Here is a 25,435-nt window from a genome sequence, read left to right on the forward strand (position 1 = left end):
AATCCCAAACCTCATAAAGCCCGTTATTGCTAAAAAATAAAAATAAAAAAAACAAAAAAGGTTAAAGCAGATTAAAATATGTGTGTATATATGTGTGTGTGTGTGTATGTGTATATATAATTTGTTCCTGGTACAGTGTGTTCAAGACACTTTGGGCAGAGGCTCCCGAGAAAGGCTAGTTTAGGATATCAGCAAAGGAAAACAGAACTGTCAGATGCCAAGAAGTGCGAGTCCAAGCAGGTGAGAATCAGCACTGATCAACCCACTGTGGGTCTCTGTACCTTCTAATTCCTTATTTTCCAGTCAGCTTGGTGGCATTAATTTGATTATCTACAGTTCAGCTGTTCACGTTACAGGGAGAGCTAATAAAATTTTAAAAATGATATACCCCAGTTTTACAGAAAAGCCTCATTAGAATGGGAAAAAAAAGCTATGACATTAAATTCTTTAGATTATCAAATAAAACTGGTTTATCAATTGCTGTGCAGAAATATTAATGCAGGGTACTTAAAAATGTTCTTTTTCTGCATTTACCCCCCTGCCCCATCACCTTAAAAACTACTAGTGTGAATAGTAAAGGAAATGGCAGATGAGCAAAGATGGTTGCCTATCTGGTTTTAATCATCATATATTTGTGGTGCCCAAATAACTAAAGCTTTAATACAACCTTAATTCGATAAGGAACCTGGAATGGGGGAAAATTAAATCTCTCACAACTCATAAGTGGCTATTCACATTACCCAAATAAGAAGATTTTAACTTTACTTTCATAAATGTAAATGCTATACATGGTTACTATCAAAGTACAGGGCATACCATTGAGACTGACTCAAAGCAAAATACAGTACAAATTTATTGACTCCAATCATTCTTAGTCAACATTTAAGCAAAGTAAACAGACAAAATAATTGAATACAAATAAGCAATGGATTAACATTAGATAGAAATCCTATTTTACCATGAATTTTCAGTTCGAAAAAGCTTATTCCTAAGTAAAATTGAAAAATGACTTACTCTGCTAAGGCATGTGACAAAATATACAGAATTATAAAACCATTCATTTGTTTTTCTTTTAACCATAAGCATATATTCAACGGAAAACTTGAAATAGCCTTGGACTAATGTTCTGAAAATTAGTATTAACTGAGTATAACTGTGTGAAAAATCTGGACAGCACTAACAAATGATGAAAGAGCACTGAATTCTATTATTTTAAAGATTTACAGTAAAATGCTTTGGTTCCCAAAAGACTGTCTCTAAAAGGAATTTTTAAAAACACCTGACATTGTAACTCATTTTTTCTCCTCTAGAATCTAAACACCGACTTTGTCTTCCCCCGAGTCACATGGGAATGCCATAAGCTGGAGTACCTGCTGAGATGCACTGAAAGAGCATATTAAAAATTACAAAAATTAAACTTCTTAAAGTGCTAAAACCACAAAAAGCCATAAATGAAAACCTATTTTTTAAAACTTAAAGTTTAGTAGTCAGTGTTAAAGAACACTTTTAAAGAGTATGTGTTAGCATTATTTAAATCAATAATGCATTTCACAATTATTGCAGAAACATCACTGAGACATCGTAAATTGACAAACTGACTTGTAATCCAGTTAGATAAAATTTATACAGAAATCTATTTGGAATTATACCTAATTACTTTTTACTAAGAAATTTCAAATAATTTTACTTCTTAAACTTCCAGATTACAGTTGTATACACGCACACATGCACGTGTGTACAAACCCAATTTGAGGCAACAAAGGCCAACTTTAGATCTGTTAATTCTCACATCTCTCCCTCACCTTGATCAGACAGTTGGCTTTGTAGATGCAGCCACACTGCACCTCCGTGAACAGACACATTTTATTCCTGTTTCACAGCAGCTACTCTCATTAGCACCATGGGACTACATATGGATTCAAACGGTCACTAATTAAGTGCTGGGGCATATTTTTACTGGCAAGGCTATAAACATTCCATTCCAAACCAGAATACCAAGAAACATCACATATCTCCCCACAAATGTAAAGAACATCACTGTTGAATTGTTAGTTGTATATTCTGGTAAAATTATAAATGCATACTAACTAGTTTTAAAGGTGAATGTTCTACAAATCTTCAAATATTACTGTTAAAATGCACAATATTTGTTACCTCCATTGCTTACTTTGAGTGATAAAAACATGTTTTATGTTACTCCTTCCTTCTCCCACATAAAGAAAATGATTCAATATCAAGTTCTCAGATTAACAAAGAATATATTAAAACATCTTACATTCTTTCCACAACTGCATAAAAAAGCAGGCATCCTGCATACTTACATGGAATAAAGAGCTTTCTACATTTTCAAAATTAATTACAATCCTAAAAGATATTTACATGAATATCTTCACTAGCTAATGAGTTGCAACAACTTAAGACCAACTTGTTTTACACCAAGTATTTGCCTACTGGCTGAGATAAACATTCTTAAAAAACTTTACTGAATAAAGTAATTAACATATCTTTCATTATTTTACTTCTTAACATTTAAAATAGTTACATGAGTGGAAGCATTTTTTTTTTGACCACCAAAATAAACTCTTTCAGCCTAATGCTTTTAAAGTACAGTATAAAAAGTAATAGAAAAACCAGAACGGCATTATAAATGTTTTTGGTTCAAAATTTTATTTGAAATCTTATATTCCTTGCTTAGACAAAAATGTGAAGACAAAACACCAGTCATTTTTAAAATCTAACAGATATGCAGAACCTATGTTTAGATCAAAAATATTTTTTTTCTTTTTTTTACTGATTAACAATATTATTTTTTAAAAATCTTCAAAAAATGTAGCATAAAGGTTCAAGTCCTGGGATACTGAATTTATAATGCCAAGATACTCTGTATCATGGAATTATCACCAATAGATACTCTAATGGCCATGTAGGTGATGATCACTCAGGGAAACTGTCTTCTTCTGAAGTGACAGCTACTAAGATGGTCAGAGTAAGAAATACCACATTATACGGGGAATGAATTCAATGTACAATAATCCATCCTGATGTTTCATGTAAAGCCATATGCTTTAGTTTTATCCTTAAAATGCATAGATTTCTTTAGGAAAACAAAGATGGCAAGAATCAATAACTGCAATTTATTTTCCCTTCTCCATCAAATTTAAGAAAGAATAGGAAGTAACTACTAAAATGTGGAATTTTGGAGTTTTATCAAGTGAAAGAATACAAGGCAAAATTTCATATATAATATCTATAATGTACAAAGTCAATCAGTATTTTATAAAAATGTCTGGTTCAATAAAAAAATGAGAATTCTCTTTCCTCCCAGTGGGATGGAATGTTGGCAATAAGACTGATGGGTACAGAGTTATTTTCTGCTAGAGCACAAATTTAAAGTTATTTCTTAATGACAGTAGTTGACTTTTAAAAAAATTTTGAAAGAATACCTTGTAACACAAACTAGAGTCTAAATTGGTATTACTTTCTTAAAAGGATTTTATAGTTTCATTTTTTTAAGTACATCTAATTCCCACCCCTACAAGTAAAAATTTTCCCTTTTGAAACACCACACTGAACTTTGGATACCTGTTGAAAGGCTTTCAATTACAAATTATACGTAGTATTCTCTGAAAAGCCCCAAACCCACAGACCAAAATAAGTAGCGAAAACTAATTTTGGACCACTGATAGTGCTTTAATATCTATTTCTGAAATATTAAGCAATGATGTAGAGAATGGCCTTGCTGATTTTAACCACCAGACCACCAAAAAATTCTAACAGAAACTGTCACAAAAGAGAGGCAGGAAAATGTATATGTTGTATATATTGTTCTTGAAAAGCATGTTGAAACTGCAGTGAGATGTTTCTCCTCTGCTCTGAATTATCTAGAAGTAAATGGTAATTTAGAATATTAGATCAGCTGTGCTAACTCTTGAGTATCTGGGATCTACTTAAATATATGTCCCGACCTTATTTTTTAGACTAATGTTAAAATCAAAATTAGTGCCATATGGTTAGCTTTGTTTTTGGTCCTAACTACACTCAGATTTTCAATTTGTGACAGCATAAATCAGAGGAAACGAAACATCTGCAGTCCTTCAAATGCTGGTCTGAATTTAGACTGTGGTGCAGTGTACATGTAACATGGTACAAGTTTTTATCACAATGTCTATCACTACTGAAACCCTTATAAACTGACTGTAGGGGACTTCCATAAATTGCGTTCATTTCCCAGGTCTTCCTTAGAGTTTATCGTTTATTATATTGACTGAAAGCAGGTTTTTGTTAGTTTATAAAGATCTAAGTGTTACTATTGCTGATTTAAATTTCTCACAATTGTCATACAAAAAGAAGTTCTACATGACCACAAAATACCAAATATTTATTTTTATCAAGTGTCAGGATAACTTATCAAAGTTGAGATTTATCTTTTATTGCTAAAGTAGTCTAAGATACAAATCAATACAGAAAACTACTCCACTTCTTCCTGATATATTTTGGACTTAAGAACATGGTTAAGATTTAACTAGAACTCAAGTGTCTAAAATAATCAAAAGAAGGAATACTTTGATAGTATTCCACTAATTACAAATCAGTAAAAAACCAAAAACTTCAATTAAATGATTATATTGACACCATGGAATGAGGAACCATGCACACAATCAAGACTAATCCAATTTCAACATTAACGAAATCAAACCATCTTGTTCTTGTAAGGTCCAGAATCACAATATTTTAAAAGGTGTATTTCTAAAGTTGATTAAGGACTTTACTAAGTAATTATCAATTTGTCTCAAACTTAATTTCAAGCGTAACCATCTCCAACCTTTATTATTCTTGTTTAAAAAATATTTTGTTTCTTATGACACATTTCACAATTCCGGTTGAAATCTGGGGACTGCCTCCCATAGCTAAAAAGTGTTGGTCTTTCAATTGTGTGTTTGTTCGTGACTCCAAAGACTAAATGCTGTCTTGAATGTCCTGTGGCAAAGTTTACACATAAACTGTCTTTTAAATGTGATTGCTGAAAGGGGTGGGGCATGGTAAAAAAGGGTGTCTGATTCTTGGGGCACAAACAGTTTTTCTGTGGCTGGAGTTGGGTTTTCGGACAGGCCTGTGGGGCTGTCAGGCTCCAGAGGCTGGATCTTGGGCAGTGGCGGTGGCGGTGGCAGAGGTGGTGGAGAGGGAGAGTTTGTGGGTACAGGGCACACCTCAGATTCCTTATGTGCCGATTCCTCTGAAGCCTGAGACATGTGCGACTGGAAGTGACTCCAGAGTCGAAAATTAGTGCGAAAAGCTTTGTTGCACACGTGACAAATAAATGGTTTCACAGAGCACAGAAGCTCCTGGTGACGCTCCAGCTGCTTGTGCACTGTGAACATCTTCCCACACTTCTCGCAGGGCCACAGGCTGGCTTCTTTGCTAGGACCCGCTTCTTTGGGGGCTGTGCTGGCCTCAGGTGCCTCTTCCTCAGCCTCCTCCACAGGCTCCTCTTTGACTTGGATTTTCAGTTGCTTAGAAAGACTAAGATCTTCAGGGAGACAAGAGGAATCTTCCGAGTCGAAGTTAACTTGTTCTGAAGAATCACTGAACACGTTATCATCTTTTGTGGTGACGATGTGGTTTACTTTATTGGGCTCAGGGTGGGACTGGGGCCTTGAAGAACCAGTTACATCACCATTGTGGTCCAAAACGGGCAAAGAAAAGTTTTCGGTGGGTGCCATGTTGTTCTGATTATGGACTTCAACCTGGTGCCGCCAGATGCTGAAAGAGGACTTGAAGGTGCGCATGCACTCGAGGCAGGTCAGCTTCTTATACTCACACTTGCTCTCGTGTTCTTGCTTCAGCTCGGGCGAGAAAAACCTGAGGCTGCAGTAAGGGCAGACGGCCGCGTTCCGGCACAGCCGCTCGTGGCTTCCTTGCTCTAGGAGAGAAGAGAGCTTAGCATTACAGAGACGGCACTGGTAAACCTCCTTGTTTTCTACTGGACTTGCAAGAGGAGCATGCTCTTTTGGTTTAGCAACTTTATTTACTCCAAGGGGTTTTTCTCCTGGATGCATTTTTATGTGCTGCTTAAATTGAGAGAGAAAGCGGTACGCTTTTCCGCAGTAAGTACAAATGTAAGCTCCTTTGGCTCGAGATCTCAAGTTCCTCTTGATGACTTGCTGCGCTTGGGAGCTACTCTGTCCCTGAAAACCAGGCTTGCCGCGCCTTAACTTAATGATCAGGGCCTTCTTAATTTCTCTCTCTCTCACTATGTCAATCAGCTTTCTTTGGAATTTTTCATCCAAAACAGCATGTGAACTAGAGGCTGGTGATGGGTTCTTCACTATGCCGTGTTGGGTCTGACAGTGTGTCCACACTTTGAAGTTGGTGTGAAACCTCTTGTGACAGATGTCACAAGCGTAGGGCTTTTCTGGGTTATGATACATGTTAACATGACGGTGAAGACCTGCTGTTGATCTAAAGATCTTAAGGCAATGTTTGCATTTAAATTTTTTGTTTGGTCTCGTCCCCTCCAACTCACCAAATTCGTCTTTATTCAAATCAGAATCTGGAAAATCTGCATCAAGGATAGTAGGGCTTGAGCCTTCCTCAAAATTATCTTCTGACACAGGAGACCCATGCTCATTCACCTTTAACTTCTTAAACGGCAATCTTCGGTCCGCTTGGAACCTCCTTTTTGCTGGGAGTCTGCTCATGTCTTTTTGGTCATCTTCTGTTTTCAGAGACAGGTCTCTTGTGACCGACGAAGATGAGGCAGCTGCTGTTGCTGCCGCATCTCCCACAGTGACGCGGATGATGTCCGAGGGGTCCGACAGCGGGCTGCTGGGCTCGGTCTTTATGCGCACCTCAGTCACAGGGGAGGCTCCCTCCCTGTCTGTTGACTGAGAAGCACTAAAGGACCTGAGGCGATGCGGTTGTAGCACTTGAGGCCTGTCATCTAGGGCTGTTTTTTCACTACAATCTTTTAAAGATGACTTTTGAGATAAAGCACACAACACATTCCCTGGTGCATCACTGGACACCGAAGATGATCCCTGGGAAGATTTCAAATCTATGGAAGGTGAATACACAGGAACCTGGCTATCCATCGACAAAGACCGTCTGAGGAGACTCTTAACAAGTGGGCCACTCCTGTCAATGCTTTGGTTTCCAGAACCAGATCCACTGGATGGGATCACTAAGCCTAACTTTGAATAATACAACAAGTTTCTATCTTCACCTTGACCATTTCCTTTGTTAGTTTCTTTTAATACATAGGGAGTCTCTGATGAGCTACAAAGAGACAAAACAGGTGGCCGTGGTCTCTTCAAAGCCAGCTCTAGAGCTTTTCCTTTTGGAAGCTGACCACTCACACCTGGTTTATCATCCATAGCTTCTCTGTCTTGCAGAGGCTTTGAAGGCAATACTGCATTTCTTTTCACCAAACTGATTCTATTAGGATCATCCAAAGATCCAGAATGCTCAAGAGACTTTGCATATCCCACAGAACTATCTTTCGGCCAACTCTTTTCAGTTAATGACAAACTATGAAGTGGTTCAATTGGTTTTGGGACATGTGGCTTATTGGTATTAGCCTTGACTGCAATGCTAGGAGAGGGCCGGGATGTATGGCTTACATCAGGTTGATTTTGACTAACAGTTTTTCCTTGTGCTTCGTTTCTACTTTGACAAACAATGACACTTCTCTTTTGAGAACTGTTTTCATCATCTTCTACAAACACTTTTTTTCTATTAGGACACGTTGGGAAGGGGGCTTGAGGCGTTTTAGAAACGATGTTTGTCAGAAAGGAAATCCCAAGACTATAGCCAAGTTCTTGCACAGCAGCAAGGCTGCTCTTCTCAACAAATAGAGAGGAAGAATAAATGTAGTTTAAAACATTATCAAAAGCATCTGGCTCACAGAAGTCAAGCTGAAATACAGCTTGTGACTCATTTTCCTTATTTGTGAATAAACTCTGAAAGTATTCGCTGCTGGCAGCCAAGACGTTTTTATGAGCTCGAAACTTTTGGTCTCCAACAATCAGCAGCACATCGCACAGCTGTCCTTTGAGACGCTCCTCATTCAGGGCACTTAGGAGAGAAATGGCGTGTGCGGGGTTGATGTAATGCAGTAATCCCTCCATGGCTTGAGTTTATCTAAAAGACAAAATGTAAAATTACTACAGATACTGCAGTGAAAAGTTCCCTTGGAATGAAGGGCTCCTCAAGAGCAGGGAACATCAGCTGTCTTTGCAAAGGTACCAATATTTAGCAGACCGTAGGCTGACAGAAGCTTTATGAATGAACAATCTTATTTAAATAATGGTGAAAATGTAAAATAAGTCTCGTGGTTTAAGTAGGCCCTCATTAAAACAGAAGAATTGCAAGAACTATAACATAGGCATTTGTATACCATCAAAAAGGCTGCCAGAACTTGGCAGGTGGATATGGAAGCAATATTTGAAAATAAAGGTTTATTATTTAGGGTCCTTATCCATTTGATGCTTGGCACTATTCCTTATCAATTCAGAAAACAAGTATGAATTATCAAAACCCCTGAAGTCTGTAATTTTGACAGAAAATCAGCTTTATTACTACATATACTTAAACATAATGTGAACTGTTAACAATTGGTTGCAAAGCAGGTCTTGTGAGACCCTTATTTTTTATTTTGAGACAGGGTATCTCTCTGTCACCCAGGCTGGAGTGCAGTGGCACCATGATGGCTCACTGCAGCCTCAACCTCCTGGGCTCAAGCAATCCTCCTACTCAGCCTCCTGAGTAGCTGGGACCACAAGCATATGCCACCTTGCCAGGTGATATGGTTTGGTGGTGTCCCCACCCAAATCTCCTTTTGAATTGTAACTCCCACAATTCCCACATGTCATGGGAGGGACCCAGTGGGAGGTAACTGAATCATGGTTTCTTTCTTTTCTCTTTCTCGTGCTCTTCTCATGATAGCACAAGTTTTCTCTTCCCTGCTGCCATATGAGATGTGACTTGCTCCTCCTTGCCTTCCACCATGATTATAAGGCCTCCCCAACCACGTGGAACTGTGAGTCCACTGAACCTCTTTTTCTTGTAAGTTACCCAGTCTTGGGTATGTCTTTATTAGAAGTGTGAAAAATGGACTAATACAGTAAATTGATACCAATAGACTGGGGCACTGCTGAAAAGATACCCAAAAATGTGGAAGCAACTTTGGAACCGGGTAACAGGCAGAGGCTGGAGCAGTTCAGAGGACTCAGAAGAAGAGAGGAAAATGAGGGAAAGTCTGGAACTCCCTAGAGACTTGTTGAATGGCTTTGACCATAATGCTGATAATGATACGGACAATGAAATCCAGGCTGAGGTGGTCTCAGATGGAGATGAGGAATTTGTTGGGAACTGAAGCTAAGGTGACTCTTGTTATGTTTTAGCAAAGAGACTGGTGGCATTTTGCCCCTGCCCTAGAGATCTATGGAACTTTTAATTTGAGAGAGATTATTCAGGGTATCTGGCAGAAGGAATTTCTAAGAAGCAAAGCATTCAAGAGGTGACTCAGGTGCTGTTAGAGGCATTCAGTTTTATAAGGGAAGTAGAGAATAAAAGTTTGGAGAAGTTGCCGCCTAACAGTAAAAAGAAAAGAAAATCCCATTTTCTGAGGAGAAATTCAAACTGGCTGCAGGAATTTGCCTAAGTAACGAGGAGCCGAATGTTAATCACCAAGACAATGGGGAAAATGTCTCTAGGGCATGCCAGAGACCTTTGCAGCAGCCCCTCCCATCACAGGCCCAGAGGTCTAGGAGGAAAAAATGGTTTGGTGGGCCAGGCCCAGGGACCCCTTTCTGTGTGCAGCCTAGGAACTTGGTGCCCTGTGTCCCAGGTGCTCTAGCCGTGGCTGAAAGGTGCCAAGGTACAGCTTGGGCCATGGCTTCAGATGGTGCAAGCTCCAAGCATTGACAGTTTCCATGTGGACACCTGTATGTCCAGGAAGAAGTTTGCTGCAGGGCTGTGTCCCTTCCATGAGGGACAGGGCCCTCATGGAGAAACTTCTGCTAGGGCAATGCAGAAGGGAAATGTGGGGTTGAAGCCACCATATAGAGTCCCCACTGGGGCACTGCCTAGTGGAGCTGTGAGAAGAGGGCCACCATCCTCCAGAACCCAGAATGGTAGATACACCGACAGCTGGCACTGTGTCCCTGCAAAATCCATTGACACTCAATGCCAGCCCATAAAAGCAGCTAGGAGCGGGGGCTATACCCTGCAAAGTCACAGGGGCGGAGCTGCCCAAGACCATGGGAGCTCACCTCTTACATCAGCTTGACCTGGATGTGAGACACAGAGTCCAAGATCATTTTGGGGCTTTGAAATTTGACTGCCCTGCTGGATTTTGGCCTTGCATGGGGCCTGTAAGCCTCTTTGTTTTGGCCAATTTCTCCCATTTGGAACGGCTGTAGTTACCCAATTCCTGTACCACTGTATCTGGGAAGTAACTAAATTGTTTTTGACTTTGCAGGCTCATAGGTGGAAGGGACTTGCTTTGTCTCAGATGAGACTTTGGTCTGTGGACTTTTGAGTTAATGCTGAAATTAGTTAAGACTTTGGGGGACTGTGGGGAATGCATGATTGGTTTTAAAATGTGAAGACATGAGATTCAGGAGGGGCCAGGATGGAATGATGTATTTTGGCTGTGTCCCCAGTAAAATCTCATTTTGAACTGTAGCTCCCACAATTCCTCACATCTGGGAGGGACCCAGTGGGAAGCAACTGAATCATGGGGGCAGGTCTTTCTTATGCTGTTCTTGAGATAATGAATAAATCTCAGGAGAGCTGATGGTTTTATAAAGAGGAGTTCCCCTGCACAAGTTCTCTCTTCCCTGCCACCATGTGAGATGTGCCCGGCACTCGCCTTCTGCCATAATTACACGGCTTCCCCAGTCACGTGGAACTGTGAGTTCACTGAACCTCTTTTTGTTAGTTACCCAGCCTCAGGTAAGTCTTTATTAGCATTATGAAAATGGACTAATTACACCCGGGAAATTTTTTTTATTTTATTTAGAAATGGGGCCTCACTATGTTGCTTAGGCTGGTCTCCAACTTGTGAGCTCAAGAGATCCTCCCGCTTCAGCCTCCCCAAGTGTTGGGATTATAGGCATGAGCCACTGAGCTTGGCCAAGAGACTTTTAAAAATAGATAAGAATTTGGAAAGAGAAAAATTATTTGCTAATTACTAACGAAAGTGTTTATACCGGGCACGGTGGCTTACACTTGTAATCCCAGCACTTTGGGAGGCCAAAGCGGGCAGGTCACTTGAGGTCAGGAGTTCGAGACAAGCCCAGCCAACATGGTAAAACCCCATCTCTACTGAAAATACAAAAATTAGCCAGGGATGGAGGCATGTGCCTGTAATCCCAGCTACTCAGGAGACTGAAGCATGAGAATCACTTAAGCCTGGGAGGTGGAGGTTGTAGTGAGCCAAGACTGCGCCACTGCACTCCAGCCTGGGTGACAAAAAAAAAAAAAAGATTATAAGTGTTAAAGAATAAAAGAAGTTTGTTTTCTTTCTTAACGCTATTTGCCTTGCAATCTCATCTCATGAATACTATTTTCTTACCAAATCACATTTTCAACAATAGCACAAAGGAAACTTTAGCCCAGTTCTAAATTTAATTAAAGAGTTTAAACTGAGATTTCACTGAAATGCTCTTCAAATCTAAACATGAAAAGAGGAGGCCAAGTGGTAGAGTGCAAGCTCTGGTGCCAGACACTTGGGTTGAGATGCCAGCTCCTTGCAGGCTGGCTGATTGTCCTTGGGTGTTTCTGTTAGCCTCTCGGTGTGGCAGGTCCCTCACGTGAGATGGGAATGACAACTGTGCCCTCCTCTTGCAGGGTTGTTGCAAAGAGTTCATCTAAAGAAAACTCAACAAATGTGCACTTAACTTGCAGAAATTGCAGGATTAATAGGCATCTATTTGGCATCAAAGAAATAGGGCAGATTAACCCCACCATATTCTCGATGCAGACAAAGCCATTTCATGCGGAGACAATGCCTGACTCTGTGTATCTGACCCTTTATTTAGGCTTCTGTTCCTCTAACACCTCATCCTTTTCATTTTTTCTTTTAGACGGGGTATCATTCTGTTGCCCAGGCTGGAGTGCAATGGCTCAATCTTGGCTCACTGTAACCTCTGCCTCCTGGGTTCAAGCGATTCTCCTGCCTCAGCCTCCTGAGTAGCTGGGATTACAGGCGTGCCCCACAACGCCCAGCTAATTTTTGTATTTTTAGTATAGATGGGGTTTCACCATATTGGCTAGACTGGTCCCAAACTCCTGACCTCACGTGATTTGCCTGCCTCAGCCTCCCAAAGTGCTGGGATTACAGGCGTAAGCCAATGCATCTGGCTCATCCCTTTCATTTTATAATGCCATATTTTCTTTCAAATATTGTTAAGACATTTATTTCTAAGATTAAATGTATCCCAAGTAACTAAGAATATTTGTGACGGTTTTATCTTTCTCTAGAGGGCAAACTGTAGATGAACCAAACTTGACCCCAGCACATTTGTACGTTCTCTTTTGGCCTTTGCTGGTTACCCCAGCCACTAGGCTCTTCAGAAGAGCCCAGAGTCTCCTAGGCTGTCAACCTGGGAGTGGCCACATGCAGTATACAATTCCTTCTGACTCCCTGATAAGATGCGACTCAATTTAACTGACTGAGACACAGGACTTTGCTTTTAGAGATGATGCCTTTAGCCTGTCCACAAACAACTGCTTTGGTCAGACTGTACCAAGTTTCTGTCCATTCCCGCCTACCATTCTTTCAAAGTAAATGGTAAATTTTAATTCCTCTATTTTTTAAAAATTATTCTATTTGTGACTACTTGATAGAGATAATTTCCCTTCCTTTTTCTTCTGTTAGTCATTCAAATTTTCCTTATTCCTACCAGACGTTCTTTACATCTATCTGTATAAAGAAACCCTTATCATATTTTACAGAGGTCAGCAGAAAAAGACATAAGTTTATAATGTTACATGTATTACTCAGCTGGGTACTGAGGAGTTTTTAGCACTAACAATTTTTGACAAAGCTAGTTCAGATGTTGCCACAGGGAAAAGCTGTAACACAGAATTAACGATACAGAATTAAAGGCTTGGATAGTCTCTGTCAAAAGGGGTTCTTAAACTCAATTTGGTGGTTTAAAATTAGCATTTAAAAAATAAATGACTGGGACAAAGCAGAAAATATCAGAATGCATCAAATGTCATAAGGTTAATTACGAGCTTGAGAAACTTTTGTTTCTATTATATATATGTACATATTCACACAAGCAAGCATGGACTAGATTAAGATATAAAATGTATTCCTTCCTGTGGGTCAGTCAAAATATTTTGAGAGCCAGTGTTCTAGGCTAACCAACCTCTTTGAGCCTCAGTTTACCTTGCTATAAAATAAGGATAATGCAGCTACCACATAATGCTATTGTGGGAATTAAATAAGATAATAGTTGCTACCATTTATATAGCACCTAACTATACAGGAACCTACACTATAAAATGTACCAGGAACTTCTTATGTCATTCACTCATCAAAATGGGATCAGAGAAGGTATGCAGGAGGCGAGGGATGAGCCATGGAGATAAATGGAGGAAGAACATCACAACAAAAGGAGAAGCTAAGGCAACAAAAGGGCTGGAGCAGTGTGTGCTGGGAACCATGCAAGATGACATCTCAGAGGCAAGAAGAAGAAAGACTGTCAAGGGCTGGGAGACCTCCAGAAGAACTTTATTTCTTACTATGGATGAAATGGACAGCCACTGAAGATTCTGAGCAGAGGAATGACAAAGACCTGAATTATGCTTCCAAAGGATTGCTCTGGCTCTGTTGTTGAGGGTAGACAACAGAGGGTAGGTTAGGATGGAAGCTGCGGGCCGGCTTGCAGTCCACTGTAATGACTCAGATGAGAGAGGATGGTGGCTGGGACTAGGGTGGTAGCAATGGAGGTAAAGGCAGAGTCATTAGGATTTCTAGTGGACAGACTGCAGGAGAAAACAGAAGGTGTGGAGTTAAGCATTCTGCCAAAATAACTGGAAGGGCATCCTTAGGAGAGATGAGGTTTGACAGAAAAAACAGGAGTTCTGATTTTTTTTAAGAATTCAGTTTTGATATCCTACATGTGAGCAGCAACCTGTTTATCAGTGTACCCTTTATGAGCCTCCATCTCTGCCTTACTGTCCCTACTTCCTTTCTTGTGCTTCCTGGGATCACTTCCCAAATAAACATCTACATCTGAATCTTTATCTTAGGGTCTACTTTTGGGGGAATCCAAACTAAGACACAAACAGAACTTGAAGCACAGGTAAAGGCTAACCACTTCAAACCTCCCTTCCAAGGGCTTGTCCTGGCCCTTTAGTGTGAAGACTAAACCAAGGGGAGTTTTCTACATCCCTGGACCTGAAGCAAATGATATTCCACAGACCGTATGCATCCTGTTGCCAAAAAAGCAGTATTTGTGTCCCTGTTCTTTGTTTAGAAAGGTTTCCTTCTTTGTGCATTATTCAAAGTATCATGATCCCTATTTCTGCTCTAAGTCACTGCTTCAAATTTCTTGGATCACAGACTTCTATCTTCTTTGAATGAAAACATCTATGAACTAGGGGACAATAATAAAGTCACTCAGAGTTAAGTTGTAAGAGAAATACTCACTGTCCCTGAAAATCATTGGGGACTTAAAACTTAACTTTCCTATAACCTCCATTTAGAGCCATCACACCAGCCTGAAAAGTGCCTTGGGATGTCCAAATTCCTGATACACAACTGCAGGACAACTTTACAGAGTACTTACTTTCCATTCCATTCAGTAGAACAGTAACTAGGTACTTAATAACAGCTAAAATTTGGTGTTTATTCTGTCACATACACAAAAGTAAACACTTTTCATGTACTAACTCCATATTTACATCAACCACAGGAGGTAGGTACTATTATCCCCATTTTACAATGAGAAAACTAAGGCACAGAAGGTCAAGTAACATGCTCAACATCATAGAGATAATAAGTAGCAGAGCAGGATTCGCATCAGCTGGCTTGGCTCCAGAGGCTAAGCTCTTAACCCCTACATGACACTGCCTCTAGTTTCCTCTTCCAATTCTCGTATCATCCTCTGAACTAGAGTGTCATCAATCCTTTTTACAAATGAGAAAACTGAGGCATTGAGAGGTCAAGTCATTTGCCTAAGGTCATCCAGACAGTTATAGACTTATGGCTAGCATCTGTCTAGGGTGTGCTAGAACCCTTCTAGACATGGAAGATACCAATTTAACAAGTACGGCCCTGCCTTATGGAGCTTAAGGTCTTGCGCAGGAAGAGGACAGGTCAATTCATCAGCCTAGTCCAGTATGCTAAGCAGCAGATAGGATGTTTGTAGAGGTAGAGACGCAGTATGGATGACAGGCATCAGAGCCAGGTGAGATGGAGACCAGGAAGGGCGTTATACGAAGAAAGTTTTATAGGGAATGCCGGGAAGAGATAGGCAGGAAGGATGAAGGGCATTTCAAGGGATAAGTATTTTTCATTCCATTCAGAAGAACAGTAACTAGGTACTTAATAACAGTGATAATAAGTAGCAGGGCAGGATTCATATCAGCTGGCTGGGCTACAGTACATGCAATACCACAGAGACAAGACAGAGCAGGAGGAATCCAAGGGAACCACAGGTGGCTTTGTCTGGTGAAAGGTAAAGGTACACATGGGGGAGGAAACGCCCATGAGGCTGGAGGAAGAGGGAGGCATTAGTGCCTTGGGGGCTAAAATATGTTATCTGAGGATCCTGCACAGGAAAGCAACATTGTCCATTCTCCCCAGTACCCCAGGATCTAGAGACTCTAGATGTCTAGATAGGAGAGAGGGGTAGCCACGAGATGCAGATCCCTCACCTTTATATTAAGTCCCTTGCTTTTCTTACATTTTAATTCAATTAAGCTTTGAAAACAATGTACCCTTTCCTACTCTGGCTGCAAACAGACAACATACTGAATTTTTGTGTTTTAATGACAGTATATTTGAGTTTAACAATTACCTAAAAATATAAAATGCTCCATCAAGAATGTAAGTAAAAGGGGGAAAATCACAACTGCTGACGATCACGAGATAATCCAGCAAGACTGTTTGTGGCTGGTGGCTGTGTAGACCGAATCCTCAAAAACTTTTGATTTCTCTGCTCTTCTGCTGTCAGATAAGGCGAACTTTGTTGCTGGGTGTACTTTCTCCTCAGTGTATTTTTCAGATCTAGAACGGTAAGTTTGCTGGCACATCACTCCAAATTTCCATGCAGGTTTTCATTATGAGTAATCAGGGCCTCCGACTTACAGAAGCAGTGCATCTTACATATAAACATGCACTGCTGCCACCACCATCTACGCCCCTCCTTTCCACGCCTCATCTCCACCTGACTCATCACAGCAGAAGTTCTGCCACTTCAGTCATGGCGGAAAAACCTTGGAGCTCTTAAAAGACAAGTGGGTGAAATTTGGAAGAAAAGGTCTATTTATGAGCAACAGAAAAAGCTAAAAGGAAAACCCCCCAGGAAAACCAGTTTCTGAAACAGGGCCGGCTTGCTTACCACTTTGATCCTCACACACAAATAGGTTCCCAAAGCCTGCCTGGATTGTTTCTACTTCATGTCTTCTGAAATTTCAAAATGAGAGATTCTTTATGGTTAACAATTCATAGAGGACCTTACAGTTCCATGGAAAAGCCTTTCAAATCAGTCTATTTGTCTCAAATCCTGGCTCTGCCACCTAGTAGGCATGTAACCTTCTAAAGATGACTCAACCTTTCTGACTCGTTTCCTTAGCTGTTAAACATGGCTAACACTACCTACCACATAGGATTTTTATGAAAGACAGAAGAGGCAACATGTTCGAACGCCCCAGTACGTTCAGCACTTCCCATGTGGCACATGCACATCTTCCTTCCTTCTCCTCTGCCCCTCACAGATGCTTGTGTGGGCCTGCTACCCACCATGTATCACAACAGGTGCTGGTGATGGGAAGATGAGTAACTGGCCTGCTTCTTGTTCTCCTGTAGTTCACATTTCCATGGTAGGACAGACAACAATTAATGAAGGCTGTGAAGAATGCTATGGGGATACCGACTCCAGGAAGCAATTAATTTGGCCAGGGGGTAGGATGGTAGATGAGTGAATAGTGGGAACTACTCACTATTAACTATGAGTGAATAGTCCTAAGGAAGGCTTGGGACTCATCACTCCTTTGACAATTATAATACAAGCTGAATATCTCTAGTCTAAAAACCCAAAACTACTTTCTGAGCAATGACATGATGCACAAGGAAAGGCTCATTAGAGCATTTTGGATTTTTGGATTAGGGACACTGAATCACCGGGTATAATGCGAATACTTCAAAATCCCAATCAATCTGAAATCTGAAACACCTCTGGTCCCAAGCATTTCAGAAAGGAATAGTCAACCTGTAATACTAAAGGTTCCATTCTTTACATTTCTACCATAGACACTTTTCAGAAATGCTCATCGGCCTTGCTGGGGCTTAAAACCTTGCAAGGGCTTGCCTTGGCCTCAACTTCCAATTCCCTGGAATGGCTACAAAACCCTTCAGAACTGGATTCCAGAAGATTATTTCATACCATCACTTCAAATTCCTCAGGTAATAAATGCTAAGGGGGTGGGGGACTCATATCTCACATCTTCTTTTTTTTTTTTTTTTTTTGAGATGGAGTCTCACTCTGTCACCCAGGCTGGAGTGCAGTGGCACAATCTTGGCTCACTGCAACCTCTGCCTCCTGGGTTCAAGCAATTCTCCTGTCTCAGCCTCCTGAGTAGCTGGGACCCCAGCCACCAGGCCTGGCTAATTTTTGTATTTTTTGTAGAGACAGGGTTTCACTATGTTGGTCAGGCTGGTCTCGAACTCCTGACCTCAGGTGATCCGCCCATCTCGGTCTCCCACAGTGCTGGGATTACAGGTGTGAGCCACCGCGCCCAGCCTCATATCTTAACATAAATTAATTCAATGCAAATACTTTCCTCTATAGAATGTTAAATCAGTCGTATGGAAAAGATTATTGAGGGAGAGGGAAGGTAGGCAATTTTGAACATAGAGCATTCTAGTGATAGAAGCAGAAGAAAGCAAAGCATGAGCTGGCACTCAGAAGGGTACCAGGGGGTGAGTGAGGGGTTGAGAAAGAGAGATGGAAAGGGATCAAAATAGTCTCACCTACTTGGACTAGTGTCATAGCTAAAGGTACATTATAAATTAAGTTGGCTCCCAGACTAGCCACAAAACTGCTACTACCAGTTCTACAGGAAAATGTCTCTTTACATCCAGCATCAACCTAGAATTCAACTCTGGGAACATGGGTCCTTTGGATATTGGGGATTGCTTCTATAGTCCTAACCATGATACTAGAAAAGAGAGGGAATGCACGTAACACAAGGCAAACACCTAGTTAAAAAAACAAAGCATCCACATTTGACTCTGGAATATAAACACACACACAGACTGCTTATCCCCAAACCCTAATCTCAGGATTTAGCCATAACACCTACCAATGGATTTTACTATTCGATGGTGATAGAAAGCTACCTCTGAGTTTCAGTCTTATCATCACTCACTTGGTGACAATGCAAATATCCTCAGATTTCAAACCTAGACTAGCTTATCCAATCCTTTAGGAGGAGTTATGTTACTATCTTGTATTCCATTTCACCACACTTTCGGTCTCTACCAAGGGGGTTTGATTTTGGTTTGATGGTTTGTTCTCTGCCACATTCAGCAGAATGATCCTACTCTAACATAGTTCAAGCTCCTTTGCACCTTAGCAGACTCTGGTCACAGCCTTGGCTGTTTTCTTCCAGCCACTACACAGCCATTCCACCCCGTTAACAGCCCCATGATTTTGCTATAGAAGAACAGCTCTTGTCCCACTGTGTGCTACAGCCTGATGTGCTACACAGCCTTATGTGCTCCTCTCCCCTAGCTCTGGGCTAACCATACAACCAAAGCCAAATCAATCAGAAACTTTGTCCTTGGAATATGAATCCTGAGAAGAATGACAAAGGTAATAAATAAATGAAGCTGATTTATCTCAGCGGAGGCCTGAAAATGCAACCTTGCTAGGGCCTGCTACATAGATTCCTGGAGTTAGCTTGGTTTTTGTCCTTCTTCCTGGCCCAGTTTTTTAGCTCTTAAGTCCTGTATCTTTACAATAAACTACTTTTTCCATTCAAGCCAGCCATTTTCTGTTCTTGTTATTAAAGAACCCTAATATATTTCCACGTGGTATTCACTGTTCCTGTCATGCCTTCCAAACCCATCCTAATACAGCTGCTAGCCTGAGCTTCTTAGAACAAAGCTTTGATCGTTCACCCAACATACACATTAAATACTCCTATTATTAATTCAATTTATTTACTGAATTCCAATTCTGTACAAGGCATGGTTAGATTTATCTGAAATATAGGGGTGCACCAAACAGACAAGACCCCCACTTTCTAGTGAGATAAATCAGATGCTAAATAAGGAAACAAATAAAAAAGATAACCTCAGATTCTGCTAAGTGTTATGGTGGAAATAAATAAGGTGCTATCGCTGGATGCAGTGCCTAGAGAGGATGGTCAGAAAATACCTTGATGGAATATTTCAGCTGAGATCTAAGATCTGAATGAAGAGAACCAGCTTTGGTCCTGTTTAAAAATAAAATAATAAAAACAATTGTTCTCCATTAGGCTAAAATATTTAAAACAATGACTACAGGGCTCTATAAAATCTGGTTTCAAATGACTTCTAAAATTTTCTGAGCCAGGCGCAGTGACTCATGCCTGTAATCCCAGCACTTTGGGAAGCCAAGGTGGGTGGATCACTTGAGATCAAGAGTTCGAGACCAGCCTGGCCAACATGGTAAAACCCCGTCTCTACCAAAAATACGAAAATTAGCTGGGTGTGGTGACGGGTGCCTGTAATCCCAGCTACTAGAGAGGCTGAGGCAGGAGAATCGCTTGAACCTGGGAGGTGAAGGATGCAGTGAGCCAGGATTGTGCCACTGCACTCCAGTCACCACTGGGTGACGGCTGAGCCTGAGTGAAATTCCATCTCAAAAAAAAAAAAAAAAATTTTTTTTCTTTCTCTTAGTTATTCCCTAGTGATACCCTCCTGCTCCAGATACTCTGTCTCTGAGACCTAACCTGCACATCTGACTTCTTCCATTCCCCAATCTGGAAAGTCCTAGAACTCACCTAAACCCCCCCTCAGCACACTACTCAGAACATGAATCACCTCAGGTCAAGTCCCAGCTCCTCCATAAAATCCTCCATTATGGGTTGAATTGTGTCCCCACTATTCCCCCCTGAAATTTATATGATAAAGACTTACCCTCCAGCACCTGGAGAATGTAACTGTACTTGGAGACATGGTCTCTAAGACGTAATTAAGTTAAAATGAGGGCTTTAGGGTGACCCCTAAACTGATGTAACTGGTGTTCTTACAGGAGAGGAAGATTAGCACAAAGACATGAACAGAGGAAGGACGAAGTAGGGACAAGAAGATGTAATCTATAAGCCAAAGAGAAGCCTCAGAAGCAGCCAACCCTGCTGACACCTTGATCTTGGACTTCTAGCTTCCAGAACTGTGAGAAAAGAAATCTGTTGAGTCATCCAGTCTGCAGTACTTTGTTATAGCAACCCAGGCAAACTAACATACCTTCCTTGACTACTTCAGTTTATAATGGGCAAATACCTCCTTTCAACTTCAGCACCATTTACATGTTTATTCACTGCCTTTATTGTTAGTCATTTGTGTCTCCCCAAGAGGACTGAAAGCTATTTAAAGATTGATAATCTATTTAATATCTTTTGGCATTCTTATCAATGCTCAACATGTTATCTTCCACGACAATAAAGATTTGATTTTTCTGTATTCTTCACTCCAATTAAATGCAGGAGTGAAATTATGGCTTAGTTGTTTTGCTGAAGTAAAGCACATTACATCACTGCCCTGCTTTGGAGTACTGTACTGATTTTTCTATTTCTAAAGAAAATCCAAACTATAGACTTGCATACAAGACTTTTCATACTTTGGTTACAATTCATCTCTCCACCCTTATTGGACACTCCTTACCATCTACTCTACAAACTTGCATATCCAGCTTCTGCCACCCAAGATCTCTCTTCCCTTTCCTTTACTTGGTTAACTTCTATCGAAAGATCCAGTTGAAATGTCACCGACTCTACAAAGCTTTTGTAGTTGCCCCTAGCCAGCTGCTCAGTCATCTAAACCACAATACTTCACCTCTCTGTAACAACACCACAACTTCTTCAATTGATCTGCTTTTACATGTGTCTCCCTCAAAGGGACTCCCTAAAGAAAGAACACTTGCTTGCATGCCTGTATCCCTGATGCCCAGCACAGGGCCTAGCAAGCTAGGTATTGGGCAAAGAGAGAAATCATCAAACTTGAGGCTCAAGACCTGGACTGGCTCACCTTTATTTCTCCAGCATCTGTTACTGAGCCCCAACACGGGGCAGTATTCTTTGCTTTTCCTATCAGACCTTGTGACTTTAATCGCTACTGGACGATGACTCCCAAATCTGTAACTCTGCTTAGACTCTTGAGGTTCCAGCCTCTCAGGTACGTACTGAACAGTTCCATCACAGTATATCCTCAGGTCCAGCATGGTACTTAAACTCCACACCTCTCGTCCCTGCTCCCACATCTGCTTGTCCTCACATATTCCCGATTTACTTTGGTGTGTTGCCAGCCTCTAAGTTTCCAAAACCAGAAATCTCTTCTCTTTCCCTTACAGCCTATCACTGCGACCTGGTCAAACCTAGCTCTTAAATAGCTTAGATCTGCTCTCTCTACTTCCATTGGCTTTGGGGACAACTAAAATTGTCCCTTCGGCTGGGCGCAGTGGCTCATGCCTGTAATCCCAGCACTTTGGGAGGCCAACGGGTGTGGATCACGAAGTCAGGAGATCTCAAGATCATCCTGGCCAACAGGGTGAAACCCCGTCTCTACCGGAAAAAAAAAAAAAAATTAGATGGGTGTGGTGGTGGGCTCCTGTAATCCCAGCTACTCGGGAGACTGAGGCAGGAGAATCGCTTGAACCCAGAAGTCGGAGGTTGCAGCGAGCCGAGATCATGCCATTGTACTCCAGCCTGGGGCAACAAGAGTGAAACTCCGTCAAAATAAAAAAAAAAAAAAGGAAAAGAAAAAATTGTCCCTTTAATTATCTCATTTCCATCGAGAGACCTTCTTAATAACGCCAATTTTGTTATTTACAATTTTTCCTTACCAGTGTACACATCTAATATTCCCTCCTAAATAGTGTAAGTTACTAGAGGGCAGGGGTTATATCTTCTTCAATTTCTGTTTCAACAGAATGAAGCACATTATACTTTCAATAGTGTTAAAAAGGAAAAATAAACAAAAAGTTACTTTTAAGTAAACCAGCACTTCAAATTTTGACTTTCTTTTCAACATCGATATTTAGGGGTGCTTAAACTTAATGACTACTAGTCCTTAGAGATCATGATTTACTCCTTCAAGTACACAAGGAAAGCTTTAAAAGATAATTTTCCATGAGAAATCTTTCTAAAATGGATTAACCCACTTTCTTGTCTTCTTAAACAAGGTATGAGGACCATAATGTAAGCTGCTTAATTGAGCACTCAGGGTCATCATGTGAACAATCGCTGGACTATGCTGTAATACACGCGTGCCCTCGGAGGCTCGGTGCCAGGGCTGCGAGTGCTTGCACGAAAGGAAAAACCCCAGGCCGTGTGAAGTCTAACTGTCCCCCTCCTCTCGCTCAGGCAATCCCACCGGGATACCTGTCTAAACACACCCCGCCTCCGAACGCGCTCTCTTGCGGAATTCTCCTGAACCGCAGAGCCCTCGTGGCTGGAAGCGCATAGCAACCGGGGGCAGAGTGCGAGCCCCCAGGGGTGTGCTAGGATGGAAAGGCAGGAGCCTCTGAGCATGGACTACCGCGAGTGTTCCCGAAAAGCCGGGAAGAGATGTGGCGGGGCTGCCGCAGGGTCTCTAAGGCCGGCACGGGCTGCGTCTTGACTCCCTGCCCTTACAGCCACAGACCTCGGCCGGAGGAAGGGGCTCCTCCAGCGGGGAGACGGTCGCCGGCCGAGCAGCAGAGCTCCTGGCCAGCGGAGGGTGCTGTGCTCTGCGAGACCGCCGGGAAGTCCCAGACAAGGTCTGCAGGGGGTCTGGAGGGGAAGAAACGCGCTGCGAGGTCCAGGCGTCCGCGGGAGGGGCCGGGCGGGGAGCGAGCGTCCGGCGGGCACCGAGCGGTCACACTCCGGCCACTACGCCGAGGACGGGGCGGCGGGGCTGGGTCCCGGACCGTGAAGGGACCAGCGGGTCGCGGCAGGTGCGGGGTCCTCAAGGCCACCGGCCGGCTTCCGCGCGCACCTCGCGGCCCGGACCGCCGGCCCCCAACCCCTGCCCAGAACGGGAGAACGCGCCCTTCTCCACGAGACATTTCAACCGCTCCGCGCGAGGGGCGCGCGCCTGGGCCAAGCGAGTCCCCTACCCCGGGGCAGCTCGGCCACGGTGACGAGTGAAGCCCGTGAGGGGATGGAGCATGCGCATTCGCGAGGGCGAGGCCAAGTGCGGGCAGGGAGTATGCGCAGTGTGAGGGTACAATCGGCTACGTGGGAACCCGGGGCATGCTCGGTGAGCGCCCAGGCCCCGCGCAGGCGCAGAAGCGCTCGGAGCCCGCAACCCGCTGGTGGAGAAAAAAGAGGAGAGAAATCACCTCAGAGTTACGTCAGGAAAGGCCGCGTTTTGCGGGGAGGCTGTAGCCTCCCAGGGGGCCCCGCAGTTCTCCTAGAGCGAGGGGCGTGACAGTTACTCACCGGTCTTCAGCCCCGAGGCAGACGCCGGGCCCCTTTCCGCTCACACTCGGCTCGCGCGCGCCGCAGCCGCCGCTGCCGCTGTGATTCCATCCATCTTGAATTTGACGTCATCCCACACCAGGGATGAGGTCATCGCAGGCAGCGCTCGTCACGTGCGCGGCACTCTGATTGGGCGCCGGGCGCCGGAGGGCGGGGCGGGAGGGGCTCGCGGCGCTGGGGGCCGGGGAGGGCGGGCCTGCCGGCAGCCGCTCGCCGAACGGACGCCGCTGCGTTGCAAGCCCGCGCCCTCGGTCCCTGAGGGGAGCCTGCGGCGGCCCTGAGGGGTGGCGGCTCGGCTGGTGGCCACGGCGAGGAGACCGAGCGCCCCGGCCAGGTGGAGTCCGTCGCGGCGAGTAGCGCGCCGATTCTCAGGGAATTTTGCCGCCTGCCGGAGGCGCCCTTGCCGCGGGGTCGCCCCGGGTCATTCCGCCGCGGTCCTGCCCGGCTGGGCCGCCCCTAGTCCCCGCTTCCGGCGCGGCGGGATGCGTGGCGCGGCCGCTTAGTTCCTCGGAGGGGAGGACGCGCTCCCGTGGACGGTGGGCGACGCCCCGAGCCGACTACCTTGACAGCGACGGGAGCTACGCGCGGCTTCCTGACGGGCGCGGGCGGCGAGCGGGGCCCTGCGGTCCTGCGGTCGGCGGCAGACGGTCCCTGCCCGCAAGGGAAGGCCGCGGGGGGCGGCGCCGGCCGATAGTCGCTCAGAGCGCTTCCATTTTCTTCTCCCGACGCGACCTGGCCACCTGGCCCCTGGGCGGGGACCCGGCGGCCGCGGCCGGGGCGTCCGGGCTCCTTCGCCGCTCAGATGGGGGTCGGTCCGAGGGGGACTCCTGTTGGCCGGCCCTGACCCCCGTCGGGGCGTCCGCAGCGGCCGGCAGGCAGCCCGAGACCTTCCATAGTGCCCCGCTCATCGGTGTCTCGGAGGGCTGTGGTCAGGTTTTTTGCAGAAATGTTACAACTCCACTGATGAGAAAACTCACTTCGCTTTCAGTCAAAACCAGAAATTAGATAACAGAAATGCCACACTGTCAACACCGACCGGGAGGAAAGCTTCGCTGGCGGAGAGCGCTCAACAGAGCCCTCCGTGTATTCTCCAGCCCGGGTCGCAGGTGGAGGGGGAGTACCTCCTGCAGGAACGGTTCTCCCGCAGACACTCAAACTCCGGGATATAAAACCCCTGTTAATAATTGTCAAGGGTCTGTTACTTTCCAAATACATTTTTTGAAAGTTATATGCACTAGGTAAAATAATTTATGTAATGTTTGGAAGTATGTGAAAGAGCATTAGATTGATACAAATTAAAAACTTGTTCCCAAATTAACAGCTCTGTTGTCGATTGTTACTAGTTTGACTAATTTTAAGAGGACTGTTAGTCTTCCATAAAGGATCTTGCACCTAAAAATATTCTCCCACAACCTTAAAAAACTTTAAAAAGTTTTTTGTTTTTTTGTTTTTTTTTTTGTTTTTTTTTTTTTGAGACGGAGTCTCTGTCACCCCTAGGCTGGAGTGCAGCGGCATGATCTCAGCTCAC

General features: G+C 43.4%; 2 protein-coding genes across 3 annotated transcripts in view; one reads left to right on the plus strand and one right to left on the minus strand.

The window, feature by feature from the left end:
* Positions 1-829: 829 nt before the first annotated feature.
* Positions 830-24,012, minus strand: ZBTB21 (zinc finger and BTB domain containing 21). 2 transcript variants are annotated; one of them, XM_007969018.3, is made up of 3 exons: positions 23,869-24,009; positions 6,524-8,139; positions 830-5,920 (listed from the first exon to the last, which is right to left on the minus strand). In XM_007969018.3, the coding sequence occupies exons 2-3, from the start codon at positions 8,124-8,126 to the stop codon at positions 4,926-4,928; spliced, it is 2,598 nt and encodes an 865-aa protein (XP_007967209.1). In that variant the 5' UTR covers positions 8,127-8,139; positions 23,869-24,009; the 3' UTR covers positions 830-4,925. The 2 variants fall into 2 exon arrangements, with proteins under 2 accessions (XP_007967209.1, XP_007967195.1); XM_007969004.3 differs by having other exon boundaries at positions 830-8,139; positions 23,869-24,012.
* The window catches only part of UMODL1 (uromodulin like 1), a 129,460-nt gene continuing 126,914 nt past the window's right edge, over positions 22,890-25,435 (plus strand). Inside the window, exon 1 of the mRNA XM_073010805.1 lies at positions 22,890-23,204. The gene's annotated coding sequence lies outside the window, so the exon portion shown is untranslated. The remainder of the gene's footprint in view (positions 23,205-25,435) is intronic.

The sequence above is a fragment of the Chlorocebus sabaeus genome, chromosome 2 (assembly GCF_047675955.1).
Source record: "Chlorocebus sabaeus isolate Y175 chromosome 2, mChlSab1.0.hap1, whole genome shotgun sequence".
Lineage (NCBI taxonomy): Eukaryota > Metazoa > Chordata > Mammalia > Primates > Cercopithecidae > Chlorocebus > Chlorocebus sabaeus.